We start from the raw sequence: 16,022 nt of genomic DNA on the forward strand, positions 1-16,022 counted from the left end.
ATTAAACCCATATGCGCAAATCATCATTTTCATTGTCAAACAAAGTGAAAGAGATTTGGAGTTATTAAATTTCCAACATAAACTAATGGTTTACAGGGAGAGATCTCATTTTTCTCAGTCAAATTACTCGCTTCTTACAAGAACACAGCTGTTCACAGGAACCGTCTTCTGCACTTTGCGTGAACCCCATAAATAATGAAGTTATTTTTTCTGTTTCTGTGTTTTGACTTTTAAAAATAGCAAAATGTACTTTGATGAATTACGGAATTATATTAAAAACCCATTGCTGTAACTTAATGCTTTCTACGTAACACGCCGCTCGCCTGAAAATTAAACCGGTAACACACCCAAAACTAATTCTGTGGGAGATTTTCTCAGTAAAAGTTAAATAAAATAACTGCCTTATAAAAAGAGGAGTGCAGTGGCGGACTGAAGAGAGACGTTCCCTCCCTCCGGGACGCCTTTCTGTGGGCTGCCGTACAAAATCGGTGATTGCGCAGTACCTATATATCAGTGCCGGTCCTGTTATTTATATTGCACAGGTGCCGGGACCATGATTCCTTCTATGGGCTGTTGCCAAAGCAGCCCATAGAAGCTGGCCACATGCGCAGTACAGGCGTCTGTCATAAAAGCACAGGCACGGGGACCGGGAGAAGAAGCGGCGGCTGCGACAGGGGGTGTCTGCATCACGGTACCCCTGGGGTAGCTGCGGCCAGAGGCATCCCCCCTCCGCCAAGAAGGTACGAGCCACCACTGCTCAGAACAGAGCTCAACTCGCCCCATGTGTATGGGCCATTAAGGTTTAGCACAAAACACGGGTTGGGCAAGGTCCGCAGATCTTCAAACCTATGAACATGTTTAAGCAACCTGGGGGGGGGGGAACAAAGGTTTAAGATTACAAGTCATCAAGAACTGTAATAAAATATATAAGCTGGCCATACACTAATGCAATTTGTCCATTGCAATGGATCAGGCTGAGAAATTGGGTGAAGTGTGGCTAAATTGCATGTGTTTATATCTCTAACCTCATCTCTATTCATACACCCTCCCGCCCTCTACAGTCGGCTGACGACTGTCGTCTCTCCTCCACCCTGATCACTGCTTCCCATGCTAGAGTACAGGACTTTGCCCGTGCTGCACCCCTTCAGTGGAACACACTCCCTCGCTCCATTAGACTCTCCCCGACCTTGCAAAGCTTCAAACGGGCACTGAAAACTCACCTATTCATCAAAGCGTACCCTTCCACTGCATAAACCAGCTGGTTCTCCGACCCCTTGCCTGTTTACATCCTGCTATCTAACCACCACCCACTCGCGTGCACCTCTTGTAATCTGTCTGTCTCCCCTTCCTACTAGATTGTAAGCTCCTCCGAGTAGGGCCCAACATCTTTGTCCGCATACTCATCTCCATCATTGGCCTCAAGCCTCTAGTTGTATGTTGATTGAGTCCTCACTACTTACATTTATGCTGTAATGTGTATTGAACTGTGGTGCTCTTTATTTGTACTGTATTTCTGTTATTTATTCAATGTTATGCCAAGCTTTGTCTCCCTGTATTGTTCCTTTGTACGGCGCTGCGAAACACTTGTGGCGCCTTATAAATAAAATTATAATAATAATAATAATAATAATAATAATAATAATAATAATAATGTGTTTGACATCCGATCCGCGGTTAAGTGTGCATCGGATCGGGAGTCAGAGATCGGACGTGCTGCACGTCTGTCTTCCGGCTCGTACAGCCTCCCGGCAGCAGGGTATGGGTACTCATACGATATATCATATGTGATCCTGCCGCCCAGGAAGCCCCTGGCGGTTTAAGTGATTTTTCCCCTCAGACGTTGCATAGTTTATGGGGCTTTCAGGGATGTGGTCTAACTTTCTCCAATTCTTCGGTTGGAATTGAATTTGGAGCACTCCGTAGATGAAAACTTGTGGTGTTGGCCGATAAACACACACAGCCGGGGCATCGTCGCATCATGCCAAATTTAACCGGCTTCTTTGAGAGGCAACGATCAAAATGTATAATTTACCCAATTGGAACTTGAATGAATCCTCCTTGAAGCACTGGAAAATAAGCAAGTGACAGCACAGGAAGAACTGGTTTAAGGACTGGGGAAGATTGGTATATCTTCGCCATGGATTTGCGTTACAGAATCTGCACCAATGAATGACCAGCTAGCCTGCGGTCACAATCCAAACCTTCAAGCTGCCACCTAGAACCACTCAGGTGCTGGGTATAAATTCTGTCACCAGAAGCCGGTAATCTCAGAGCTGGAGGGATGGTCAGAACACCCAGATCTAAGCCGTATATCTCGCAGGAAGAATCAGTATAAAACTAGTATTAATAGTACTTGTCGGGGCTTTTTGGAATCCCTGAAGCCTGTGGATGAAGTCCCACAAGAAGGAGCAATAAAAGATCATATTTCTGTCTAAAGCTTCAGGAAACATACTCATGAAAACATTGTCCCTTTAATTGGTTGCATTGCGGAGATGCCAACAACTAAATATTACAGGGCCGGATATGGAGAGGTAAGAAAGTCTGAACGAGGCCGGATCCAGCAAGCTTTAAGCTAGTGGATATCTGCCTTAGCGAATGTTCACATCTTGGTGCATCTCTGGGCGATTCCGACGCGTGTTTCTCTCGGTCCGTGATGTTTCTGGGTGTACGCACGGAAGAGAATCATTATATGAGTGTTTCGTGGGTGTGAAGCCACAACACAGTTGTGTGTGCCGGCATTCTGGGCACCAGTTCAGGTTGATTCCCCCGTACCTAGCACGGGCTAGGCGTAGGTTACAATCGATAACTATGATAGCTGCTCTCTTGTATGGAAAAAGTGAGGTGGAGCCATATGTACACATTGGGGAGATGCTTCTAGCTGATTACTGCCCCTTAGGGTGCTGCTGTGAGCTTTTTTAGGTACCCTGAGTAATCGGATTTAGATCTGGGGAGCCATGGTTTGGATTTATTGTGATCGATTCAACAAGGTGCGCAGTGCTGGGAGGGAGCTCCGCAGATATACTCCTACTAGTGGATTTCTGCTGGCACACCTGGGGAACGGGCAGAAATCCGACAAATCTAGGGCGACAATGCAGTTTCAAGCCCTAGCACAGCGCAAACAGCATCGCCGCGGGGCACTTGCGTCAGAAAATGTCAGTAATCGGAACCAAACACCCGCGAGTACCGGCATTCTCCAGCAGCGCGCTGATCGGAATAACTCCGTGAGCGCCCTCCCAACACTATTCAATGTGCACCGTCCAGGCCCTGCAATGCCCTGGGGCCCCTTACGACCCATTCGAGGGGATAAAAAATGTAAATGGCAGCTTGTGCCACAAAGAGCTAAAGTGTCCCACTCCCTCCAACTGACACTGGTGATCCACTACCTCAAGCATGGTCACAGGCAGGTGTACACACTGGTGCGGGACACACACTGACAGGTGCGCTGACACACACACAGCTCAACTTCTTCAGCAGCGTGAGCTTCTCCGTCTGAGGTAAGGGCGGGCTGTCACTCAAAGTGTACGCAGCGCATGGAGACACTGGGGATCACCCACAGGTGGGGTGGAGGCGCAGTAGTACAAAATAGCCTATAAGGCTAATACTGCTTCACAAGAACAGGTGTCGAGCGCACCATTCTAACACATCCTACAAGGAAGGAGGGGTTGGGCCCCTAGAATCCTTGGACCATACTGCTATTCCGGAGTATAATACAGATACATTATGTACCAACTAAACACATGTAGACCAATTACTACGTCACCCTCCTTAACTGGCAAACACATATTAGACACATTTGCTTTAATTGGATCATTACTTAATTTATTTTTAAAATGTTGGCTAAGGATTAAAACCCTTATCGGTTGGACAAACTAGAATTTTTGTTTTGTCTCCTTAGTAACTTTTCACATTATCACATAATCCGCCTCTTTTCTCAGACTGTGCCAGATGTATTAAGCCTGGTGAAGAGATAAAGTGGAGATAAAGTGTAAGGAGATAACGCACCGGCCAATCAGCTGTGTTTGAAATAGGACAGTTGGGAGTTGATTGGCTGGTGCGTTATCTCTCTCCATTTTCTTGGGAACGTCCGTGAAATGCTGGGCGTTCACATACGCTAATGGCACAGGCCGGCACCCCACACCCCTCTCCACCCCCAGCTCGCAAGGCTTTTCGCTGACTTTGCATGCACTCAGCGTATACACTTGTGCAGAAATGTTGCTGCAAAACATCGGTCCCCATGCCAGAATAAGGGCCAATAAATAGGATCTGCCCATCCCCCTCCCCACCCCACAGAATACGACTACACCAGCTCCTGTAATGCATACTTCCGCAAATTGCACACCCTGCCAGCAGTGACCTACGCAGTGCACCCCTGCTGGTTGTCTCAGGTGGTTCCTTAATGGGCGGGATGTGGGTCACAGGGATGTTTTCTTGCTACTACACAAGGATCCGCTTTCCCTTATCTGCACTGGGTTCTTGTATCGCTCACCTCCCAGAGTGTAACCTTTGTAGTGCGCCCACCATGGCTGCCTCATATGGTACACTTGTGGATGGGATTAAAAAAACTCATGGACCGGACTATGTTGTTGGGACCCTATTCTACACTGAAATCACTCATTTTGTGTAATTTATTCTAATGGTGTGTACACAGGGGTACTTATGTAGTAGCCGGGCGCCAAATTTGCATATGTACGGCACCGTAGTGAAATCGCATCGCATTTTCCTATGTAATTTATTCACTGCTCTCTATAGGGTGCGATGCCATTTAATGTACTGTACACTTGTATGACATCCAATGGGATTTAGGCACCCCCCCCCCCCCCCACTATCCATGCCACCCCAAAGTGTGGCGAGCGCAGCAAGCCCCGCGAGGGGCGGCGGCGGACCGTGTCCTCCTGACCTTTTCATACCCCCCACTATCCATGTCAACGTTAAATGGCATTGCACCCTAAAAAAATCGCATGCGATTTTGCAGGCAGTGCGATCTCATCGCACCGCCCAAGGCCAGAGAGCAGCGATTAAATTACATAGGAAAATCGCATCGCATGCAAAAACCGCATGCGATGTAATGCAATTTTCTTACGCAGAATCGCCCACTAAGCTATTTGCTTAGTGGGCGCCTGGCTACTACATAAGTACCGATTTTGATTATATAGTCAAAATCGCATGCAGATCGCAATCAGATCGCACAGGTTTTTTACCTTGCGATCCTTATACGAGTTCCCGTGACAGCACAAATCGAAACCCAGATAGACAGGCAGCAATGACTATATAGTGCAAATCGAATGCAGATTGTATGTATATAGTACAGATATAGCAAAGATTGCATAGCACTCGAATCTTAAGTCGAATAGCAAGGGAATCTCACCGTGTGTACACAGCATAAGAGTTAACAGGTAATCCTATGCAATGCGCCCAAGATGGCTGCCTCATCTGGTACCTTGTTAGGGTGAATTAACACAACCCATGGAAGTTATTATCCAAAATGCCTGCACCAATCCCCCATTATGCTTACTGTGCTCTCAAGGTTTTCTTTTATGTCTCTGACTTTTCTATTGCTGTACTACCTTAATCATATGTATAGTGTGTGCATTGTTTTGGATGTCTGCAGAGCACCTTTTTCGGATGGTTTTTAGTCATGTGTTGCTGATGAAGTTTCACTTTTTTCCCCCCTAGGTTGAAATTGCGCTGGCGACAAATAAAAAAGTTGAAAATGGCAGCAATTTTGACAAAAACACGTGGATCTGTGAGCAACTCAACCCATCCACGTGTTTTTGTTCCATGCCGGAATTTTTGACTACACAAAAAAAAATAAAAAAAAATTGGCACTTTGGTCGAATAGATTGACTCGAATTTTGACCTCAAAATGGCAAAAAGTTACGTAAATTTAGGGATAAACTTACTAAAAAACAACGTGTTGATTTGGTCTATCCTTTTTTAGGATGCAACAGAGAAATGATAGACAGAATCAGATCACTTTTAGGGGGGTATTCAATGTCAGGGGCACGGCTGTCGAGCTAGCGTGACAGCAATGCCCGTCCCGTTCTCGGTTAGCTCGCCTGGAGCTCGGCAGTCGGGATTCAATGTCCCGGCCGCCGAGCGGCGAGAAGGGGGCGTGGCCGCGAGTTGATGACGGAAATAGACGAGCTCCGGCCGGGAGCTCGCCTATTTCCGGCTTTTCTCGGCAGAACGAGCCCGACAGCTTGTGATGTCGGGCTCGTTCTGCGCAAAACCCCTGTTCAATGCTGTCGGGGAAGACCGCATTGAATAGGGCCCCGCAGCCATCTCCCCCGTCGGGAGATGGCTGCGGGAGCTCGAAAGACATTGCATACCCCCCATAGAAGCCCTTTGAGAGATGCACAAAATATCCACAAAAAATGCCAGCATCGCCCACATCTGTTATATACAGTAAATTCAAATAAAAAATGTTAAATAAAAAAGATTTTGGGTGAGATGTAATAGGATTAGAGATTTAGAAAGTCAGAGATTTGGTAAGAAATCTCCAGGTTTTTTTTTAAGTGGTAATCATTTACACTGCTAAATCAAACTGGTGTAAAAGATTGCCGCTTTAAAAAAAAAAAGTGCTTGTACTCCTGGTGATAGTTACAAAGCGTGATTACATGCAGCATATAAAGGTAATAATACACTAAGTAAAGCCACTTTCCTCCATGTAGAGCCAAGCTAACGAAGGTCATGTAATAAGCTACAAGCAGATCTTAATTGCGGTGCTTCTTTTTCAATACCTTTAATGAAAAAAAATATCTTCTATTATTCCAAAAAGCTAGAAGTGTTTACAGTAATCAGAACACCCTTCTCTTGATAACAGCATTCTGGTGCGTTACGTCGGGTCTGAAGCAGAGAACTCCGCCAGTACACAGTACGGTGTTACTGAAGATAAAGAATCAGTTTGGTATTCTGTAAGATTATGGGGGGTATTCAATATTGGCCGCTATTCCCGTTGGGGTAAATACCGTCTTCCACCTATTCAATGCTGCCGCTTCCGACAAAACAGTCGGCTGCGGATTGTCAAATTCACAGCCGTTGTTCAAATTTCCACTGCTGACATGCCCATTTTTTTCAACAGTCGACAGCCGGAACATTGAATTTGCAGAGCGGAAACGGCCCCAGATTGATTATCGCCCTATGTGAAGGAAGGAAGTGGGTGCTGGATTGGAACAGCAATTTCTTGTTTTACCAAGTCCTATATTACGAACATTATCCCTCTCCTGCAGCAGGACTTAAGCTAAGTAAATACTACCGTAAGTAAATTCACGTCATTTTGTGATCATTCAGAAAACGCTATGTGCATGGAAGTCAGGGGTAGATGTATGAAGCAGTGATAAGGGAGGAGAAGTGATAAAGTGCCTGGTACATTATCACCGGCAAATCAACTGCTGACTGTTAAGTAACAGGCTGGGTTTAAAAAGGGACAGTTAGGAGCTGATTGGCCGGTGATAAATTACCAGGCACCACTTCTCCCTCATCCACGCTTCATACACCTACCCCTCTCCACGATGTCTAGTCTAACCTATAGTGAATGGAGACACCATTGGCAAGAGGATTTGGAATTGAAGAGACGGTTTAAACCCAAACGATTATTGGGAAGTATATACGCTGCAATGTTTTCAGGAGCCGTTTGGTTAGGCCGAACTAGTCTATGTTACCGGTTATGCAGCTGGTGAGTGACAGATGGCGGCTCTCACACTGCACAGGGTGATCTGACATAGGAGCACCCCATGCACATTAGAACAGGTTTCCCTGGGGTTGTGCCAGCAACAGAACTGACTGATCGACAAGAATGAACATGACAAGTAAAAGTTAGTAACACACAGTACAAACACATGAAACACATACGGTACGACAATATCAAACAAGAATGGTCCCAAACCTGCAGACGCGTGGAGGGACTGGTGCAAATGCTGCGGCAGCTGAAGGAGAAACTGAGGGATATTACTGTTATCTCTGAAGAAACCTTCCGTGGCTTTGGACTGCATGAGTTTGGTTTCCCACAACTACAACAGACAAAATTTATTTACGTTTGAGAAGGTTGAAACAAAAATAAAGATTTAAATGTAGAGATCTGCAGGGGATATACAGAGGGGAAATCGCCTGTCTCCGGACATCGCCTAACGCCAAACTCAAAGCTATACAGATGTTCTGAATACAGAGTATGACTGACAGGAACTTAAGGTGCGTACACACAGAGAGATTTAGCAAACGATCCAATCTCTTTAACGATTTCCTCAGAACTCCTGGACAAACAATTTGGTGCCAAATAGTGAACGATTGTACAAACGATTGCACGAGAACGATCAATCTTTAACGATGGTGGAGGGGTTTGGGAGCCAGTCAATCAGCTTTAACAAATCGTTCATACACAGGAAACGATTGTTACGCATCGCTAAAGACTGGTCTATGATCTTTCTGCATGCAGGAAAGACCAAAGACCCCTACCAACGACCGGCGGGTATGCGCATAGGCATCGTTCATACACACGGAACGATCTGAGCGATTGGTCGTTTCAATCGGTCGGGAACGCCCAGATCTTTTTGCCAAATCTATCCGTGCGTAACGCACCTTTACACATTTGTGACCTGGACCTCAGAATGTTCCTGACAATTCAAGAGAAGACGGTCAGCTTTCACATAATTCCTCATTGGAGATCAATAAACAATTCCTGATAGAGCGTACACACAGTGAGATATGCACTATTTTTTTTTTTTTCGATTTTGCTTCTATAAGCAAAATCGAATAGAAATTGAATGCTTTCTGCAGCATTCGATGCGGACTCGATCCCAATGCGCGCTCGCGCCTATTGTAAATCGAATAGAAAAATAGTCTTGGCAGGCACAGATCTGTACTACTGTATATAGACCAAATCTAATACATTGTGCTCATTGTTTGATTCAATCGCAATTCAAACCCAATCAAAATCGCACTATTACTGACTGCAGAGTAATAAACAGCCAGCCAATCAGCTCCTAGCTGTCATTTTTCAAACCCAGTCTGTAAAATGGCAGTCAGGGGCCAATGGGCTGGCTGTTTATTACTCTCCACTATCACTTTTTGAAGCTTGATACATCTGGCCCATATTGTTATTCACATGAATATGCAGATTAAGTCTCTGTAGAGGGCACATGTTAATTTGCATACAATCTGCATTTTTGGGGGGGGAACACAAACCAACCTTACCAATACTTGGGATATCAGAGGAGAAAATGAAACGTTGAGCAACACTGTGCTAGTATATACTGTATGCCAAAATAAATTACAATAATAATAATTATTATAAGAACAGGGCCGGCGCCACCACTAGGCAAATCTAGGCATTTGCCTAGGGCGCCGGCCACTGGAGGGCGGCATTTTGTGCAGCCCGGGTACCTGTCCTACGGCGCTGTGTATTTAAATCTGGCGGCGGAGGCAGCGGGGGTCCCTGCAGTCCATTAAAAATCACGAGCGCTATCCGCCGGGCTATGCGGAAGCGCTTCTAGTGTGAAAACTCTGGCAGCACGGCGCACGCTGATCTCAGCCAATCAGCGTGCTGCCAGTGTTTTCACACTAGAAGCGCTTCCGCATAGCCCGGCGGATATCGCTCGTGATTTTTAATGGACTGCAGGGACCCCCGCTGCCTCCGCCGCCAGATTTAAATACACAGCGCCGAACGACAGGTACCCCCCCCCCCCCCCCCCCCACCCCCCACCCCGACTCGCCTGGGGCGCTCCGGTGCCTTGCACCGGCCCTGTATAAGAATAATGGATAAATGCTGGAAACTGAGGATTAAGCATAAAGGGGGTTATTCTTGTTCACTCCTTCTGGCAAATTCCTTCTCAAATGGACAAAACCATGTGCATTGCAGGTGGGGCAGATGTAACTTGTGCAGAGAGAGTTAGATTTGGGTGGGATTTTACTTCAAAGTGAGATCTATATTGCAGTGTAAAAATAAAGCAGCCAGTATTTACCCTGCACAGAAACAAAATAACTCACCCAAATCTACAGGTAACTCTCTCTGCACAAGTTACATCTGCCCCACCTGCAGCGCACTTGGTTTTGTCTATTTGAGAAGGAATTTGTCAGGAGTGAACCAGAATAACCCACATAATGCCCAGGAACGATACGGGATGTTCAGCAGTCCACATACCATACTTTTAGTTCTGTAGGGTAACTTTGGATCATTTTAACAGCACATGATTAGATTGCAAGTAAATGTAAAATGCAATAACACGGTTTTATAGGATTCAGTGTTTAGTCAAATCCATTGAATAAGAAAATCAATATTCAGCCAATACCGGAGCGCCGGGATTCTCTCATACTATTACTGCAGACACTAATCCGGCATAGAATTCTAATCTACGCTCCCCAGTCCTCCACTGTGCGCCTCCTAGAGGTTAAAGCACTACATTCATTATGTCTCCATTATCTAAGTAGATGAAGCAGATTTAATTTAGATGACTGCCTTGATCAGGCGCCGTCACTCAGTGTGTGCAACGAGCCTTCGCCTCTAATCTCACTTCCAGGAGCAAACAAAGGAGCGAAGTGAGTTAGTGCACGGCGATACAATGTGTCCGAACAGCAGGGTGCGCGCTGGAATCTACAAAAGACTTTTAAATAAGCCATTTTAATTATGCATGAACTTTAATATTCGTCCAAAGTTACATTTATAGACTTATATGGCAATGGAAATATAAAGAATTTGAAACCTCAAAAGATATATATAAAAAAAAAAGAATTATTTTCATAGAATGATGCTAAACCAGACTGTCAGGGAGCAATACATTTTGGGTCAGAGGGTCCACTCAATGAAGATCGACATACCTTTAGGTCGACAGGGTCAGGTCAACAAGCATTATGTCGACAATGGGAAGGTTGAGATGAGTTTCCCACTTTTTTGGCCCTAATGTCGACATGAACACCGTCTAAGTCAGACATATCCAAACTGCGGCCATCCAGCTGCTGTGAAACTACACTTTCCAGCATGCCTTGCCATAAGTTTTCATTCCCTATTAGCAAAACCGTGGCAAGGCATGATGGGACTTGTAGTTTCACAACAGCTGGAGGGCCATAGTTTGGACACGCCTGGTCTAAGTGTACCGCGTCCCCTCGCACACCATTATATCTACATCTTCCAAAACCTGCGCAGTTCCCCTTCTCGGCCTGGCGCGCCACTCTCTGTTGTGGCGCTTGTAGCACAGTGTAGTCTGTATTTAAGCACCAATATGCAGACCGGACCTGTGCTATATGCAGAACGGACCTGTGCTAGAAATACAACAGAGAGCGGCACCGGAGGCAAGCAAGAGGAACTGCACAGGTTTTCAAAGATGCAGGGATCTAGAATGAACACTAATTACCTATATACACCGAATCATGTATTTTCCTGTGCACCCCTATGGGAGTGTGTGGCAAAATGCGAGATACTGAAATAATAATACTGAAAGGTGACAGAATATCACACGGAACTGAACATAGGACTCATGGGCCAAAAATAAAAAAAGGTCAAAGCAGACATCTGTTACATCTAGATTTCCCTAAAATAATTGAAAATCAATGTAACGCTAAAGCAGGAAATTTGCTACTGTAGATTTAACCCTCTGAGTGCCAAGTGAATTTTCCCTGGGGCTCTTCCCAGTTCTCCTCTCAACAATCAAAACCCTTGTGTTTTTTGGGGGGTTTTGGCCATGGTTAGAAGAGGAACACCAGGACCCCTGGATAGGGTTACAGGAGTATAAACTTTTTAACAGGTGGGAGTCCATCTGCCTACTTCTCTTACTGTAAATGACAGATGTCACCTCTGATTTATCAGTCCAATAATAGTCATTGGTCACTGACAAGCAGGGAAATAACGATGGCCGCTGCTCTTACAAAGCTAATTCAGAGCTGCATGTAACGCTATTGCAGACTGACTTGTAGCAGCGTGCACGCTCTGTAGCTAAGCATGTGCGACTGTAAACAATTACAGACAAGTTGTAGGCATCTTAATGTCATCTCTGTGTTATGCTAAATGGCTGTAACAGGGCGGCGGTGTGGCGTTCACAAGGAGATCTGTCTAATGTGTCTTGTATCTGATATACAGCCACATGTGGACGGATCGGGAAGGATGAGATGACAGGGATGCATTCAGCTGTACATACTGGTGAATATCAGCATTTATTTCTGTGCATGCCTTGTATGCGCCTGGCATCCAGCCCTACGGGCTGGAGCGAGAGTCTGCACCAATCACATCATTAGTGGTTACAGCAACTGTAATACAATAAAAGCTAAATCTAGGGGTCCCGACAGTCATTTCCCCGACGTCGGGATCCCGACAGTCAAAACCCCGACACACGGGGGCCTGACGGCCACCGGCTATTCTCCCTCACAACCCCAATAGAGGTAGAATAGAATAGGTGGCAAGCTGAGCGAGCCACTGTGCCCGCAGCGTGGTGAGCGCAGTAATGGCGAGCGCAGCAAGCCCGCAAGGGGCTTTGTTGCGCTCACCATGCTGTCTGGGTCCGGCCAGTCAGGGATCCCGACGTCGGCCTAATGACTATCGGGATCCCAACTGTCAGAACCCTATACCACACCCAAATCTAGAAGCTGACACGTACCTGCTTTAGATCTTTAAGAACTTGCTCGTCCACCCCTTCTTCTGTAAAAAGATCCGCCACACTTTCAATGACATCTTCAATAATGGACTTATAAAGTTTGGGCTAAATAAAGAAGAGATTACAGTTGTCACCAGGGCCATATCCTAGATTAGATATGAACAAGAGGAACTTGCGCTAATGACACAAGAAATCCGATATGTGGATAAACATTAGATCAACGATACACGCATTTTTATTAATCATTTATATATTAGTGCCTGTGTGGCTCCGAAACACTGCCATCTGTTGGCAGCGAGTGAAATTACATCTACTAGCTTTGGAAGCATTTGCTACGAGTGGGCTTACTAGCAATATATAAATATATATGTGTGTGTGTGTGAATATTTCAATTACGTAAATATAAAAAAAAAAAAAAAAAAACATAAAAAATGCATCTATGAGCTGACTGAATCCCATAGAATTGAATTCCCAATTAATAAACGAGGTGGAAATTGTGAATGCAGTAACTCTCGATACCTACATCTGAGTGACCGTGTGTATCTCACCTGTCCATAGTGATTGTGGTGCCGCGAGTCACCATCACCCGCAGAGATAAAGACGATCGGTACTCTTTACCTAGAACGGCGCCCGCGATTAGCATCGCGGGCAAAAAATCGCGGGTACATAAAAAACGGGTGCGACGCGATGCCCGCGATTTTCCCATAGGGATCAATGTTAAAAGTCAGATTGGACGCGATTTTAGTGTTAAATGCCTCAATGCCCGCGATTTTTACATAGGAAACAATGTTAAATGGGCCACAGAGCCCTAATAGTCCCCCTGAAGTCTTAAATGGCCCCCACAATTTTTAACGCCACCCCACGATCAACGTGAACCCGAAGCGTGGCGAGCGTAGCGAGCCCGCGAGGGGCGGCGGTACGCGTCCTCCGACCTTTTCATGCCCTACTATCCACATGGGAGAACCGGTCTGCTGCTGCAGGGGAAGGGGGCTGGGGGGAGCACATGGGAGATGCTGTGTGCTGCTGCAGGGGAAGGGGGCTGGGGGGGAGCACATGGGAGAACCGGTCTGCCCAAATATCTACTTATAGCTGTGAGTGTGAAGAAAGCCTCTCAAGGCAAATGAGGTTTTCCTGCATGCATCATTGTCCACACTCGGAGACGTGGCTACAGGGTTAGAAAACAGAACATAAATAAACCTGTCATTGTGGCTACACAGACCGTTCTTACTCGCAACGTGAGCAAGTTCAATTATTTTTTATGACCATAAAATTCTTTGCTACGCGTGTGGCATGTGAACGACGCAGAATTGTATCATCTAATCTAGAAAATCATTCAGAAGTTTGACCGTATAACTAACAATATTATCAGTGTCAGGAGGTTGGCGGATCATAATTACGAAAATTGCTTTTCCACGCATTTACAAAATCTGGAGCACATTACGTACCCATCACTCCAGGGACCTTATTCAGGGTTTTTTTTATTGCACATGGCCGATGTTTGCACTTTGCGCATGCCCTTGGTGTGTGCACCCGCAGTTAACAAACTGTCCATTGGATGCACGCACCCATCTTTGCTGGCGGGGGGGGGGGGGGGGCACGGCACCATTGGGACGCAGGGAGGGGGCCACGGCACCATTGGGACACAGGGAGGGGGGCACGGCACCATTGGGACGCAGGGAGGGGGGCACGGCACCATTGGGACGCAGGGAGGGGGGCACGGCACCATTGGGACGCAGGGAAGGGGGCACGGCACCATTGGGACGCAGGGAAGGGGGCACGGCACCATTGGGACGCAGGGAAGGGGGCACGGCACCATTGGGACGCAGGGAAGGGGGCACGGCACCATTGGGACGCAGGGAAGGGGGCACGGCACCATTGGGACGCAGGGAAGGGGGCACGGCACCATTGGGACGCAGGGAAGGGGGCACGGCACCATTGGGACGCAGGGAAGGGGGCACGGCACCATTGGGACGCAGGGAAGGGGGCACGGCACCATTGGGACGCAGGGAGAGGGGCACGGCACCATTGGGACGCAGGGAAGGGGGCACGGCACCATTGGGACGCAGGGAAGGGGGCACGGCACCATTGGGACGCAGGGAAGGGGGCACGGCACCATTGGGACGCAGGGAAGGGGGCACGGCACCATTGGGACGCAGGGAAGGGGGCACGGCCCCATTGGGACGCAGGGAAGGGGGCACGGCACCATTGGGACGCAGGGAAGGGGGCACGGCACCATTGGGACGCAGGGAGGGAGGCACGGCACCATTGGGACGCAGGGAGGGAGGCACGGCACCATTGGGACGCAGGGAGGGAGGCACGGCACCATTGGGACGCAGGGAGGGGGGCACGGCACCATTGGGACGCAGGGAGGGGGGCACGGCACCATTGGGACGCAGGGAGGGGGGCACGGCACCATTGGGACGCAGGGAGGGGGGCACGGCACCATTGGGACGCAGGGAGGGGGGCACGGCACCATTGGGACGCAGGGAGGGGGGCACGGCACCATTGGGACGCAGGGAGGGGGGCACGGCACCATTGGGACACAGGGAGGGGGGCACGGCACCATTGGGACACAAGGAGGGGGGCACGGCACCATTGGGACACAGAGAGGGGGGCACGGCACCATTGGGACGCAGGGAGGGGGGGCACGGCACCATTGGGACGCAGGGAGGGGGGGCACGGCACCATTGGGACGCAGGGAGGGGGGGCACGGCACCATTGGGACGCAGGGAGGGGGGGCACGGCACCATTGGGACGCAGGGAGGGGGGCACGGCACCATTGGTACACAGGGAGGGGGGCACGGCACCATTGGGACACAGGGAAGGGGGCACGGCACCATTGGGACACAGACAGTCAGTAACTGCAACCCTGAGCCTGATATTGGGTATACAGGGATTGTGCCATGGGTAGATGCACTAGCCAGCAAATTAGTGTGGGGGCAGCTATGGGTATCCTCCCCCAGCCAAACTATGCCCCATACCCGCCCCATACCCACCCCCTACTGATAATACTGACCACCAGTGAGGACCAGGCGCCACTGCCGGCCTGTCCCCGCTCTGAAGCACTTACCACCGGGTTGGGATTACCAGAGTGAGCCATACTTTCCTGCCTCCACCGCCGGGTAACGCCACCTAGCGGCCGCCCCTACTGCTAGCAACAGGCCACTGCGTCACATGACCCTGCCCCTGCCTCCACCGGCGCCGCCTCCCAGCTGTAACGAGACCCCGCCCGCGGGCGCCCCCTCCTGGCTGATAGCATGCTGTGCTGTGGGCGGCAGATGGGGCTTTGTGCGTCATTAGATTCACACTCACAGTCACAGAGCTTCTGTGCGAGATACCCAGCAGCCAGGCTACACACCAGGGTCACTGCCCCTCATACTGACCTGCTGAGCTTCATTGTTAAAATTATCTGTTTATATACATATATGTGTAAGTTCAGAACATGGG

The 16,022-nt window shown here is 48.2% G+C and overlaps 1 protein-coding gene across 1 annotated transcript in view; it reads right to left on the reverse strand.

The window, feature by feature from the left end:
- Positions 1-15,792, reverse strand: part of GTF2A1L (general transcription factor IIA subunit 1 like) — a 58,583-nt gene extending 42,791 nt beyond the window's left edge. The window contains exons 1-3 of the mRNA XM_083175276.1: positions 15,646-15,792; positions 12,579-12,680; positions 7,886-8,009 (exon numbers count right to left, since the gene is read on the reverse strand). Coding sequence (XP_083031402.1) covers positions 7,886-8,009; positions 12,579-12,680; positions 15,646-15,675 — 256 coding nt within the window. The 5' untranslated portion in view covers positions 15,676-15,792. The remainder of the gene's footprint in view (positions 1-7,885; positions 8,010-12,578; positions 12,681-15,645) is intronic.
- Between the last annotated feature and the right edge of the window lie 230 nt (positions 15,793-16,022).

This window comes from Crinia signifera, chromosome 3 (assembly GCF_055691185.1).
Source record: "Crinia signifera chromosome 3, ASM5569118v1, whole genome shotgun sequence".
Classification (NCBI taxonomy): domain Eukaryota; kingdom Metazoa; phylum Chordata; class Amphibia; order Anura; family Myobatrachidae; genus Crinia; species Crinia signifera.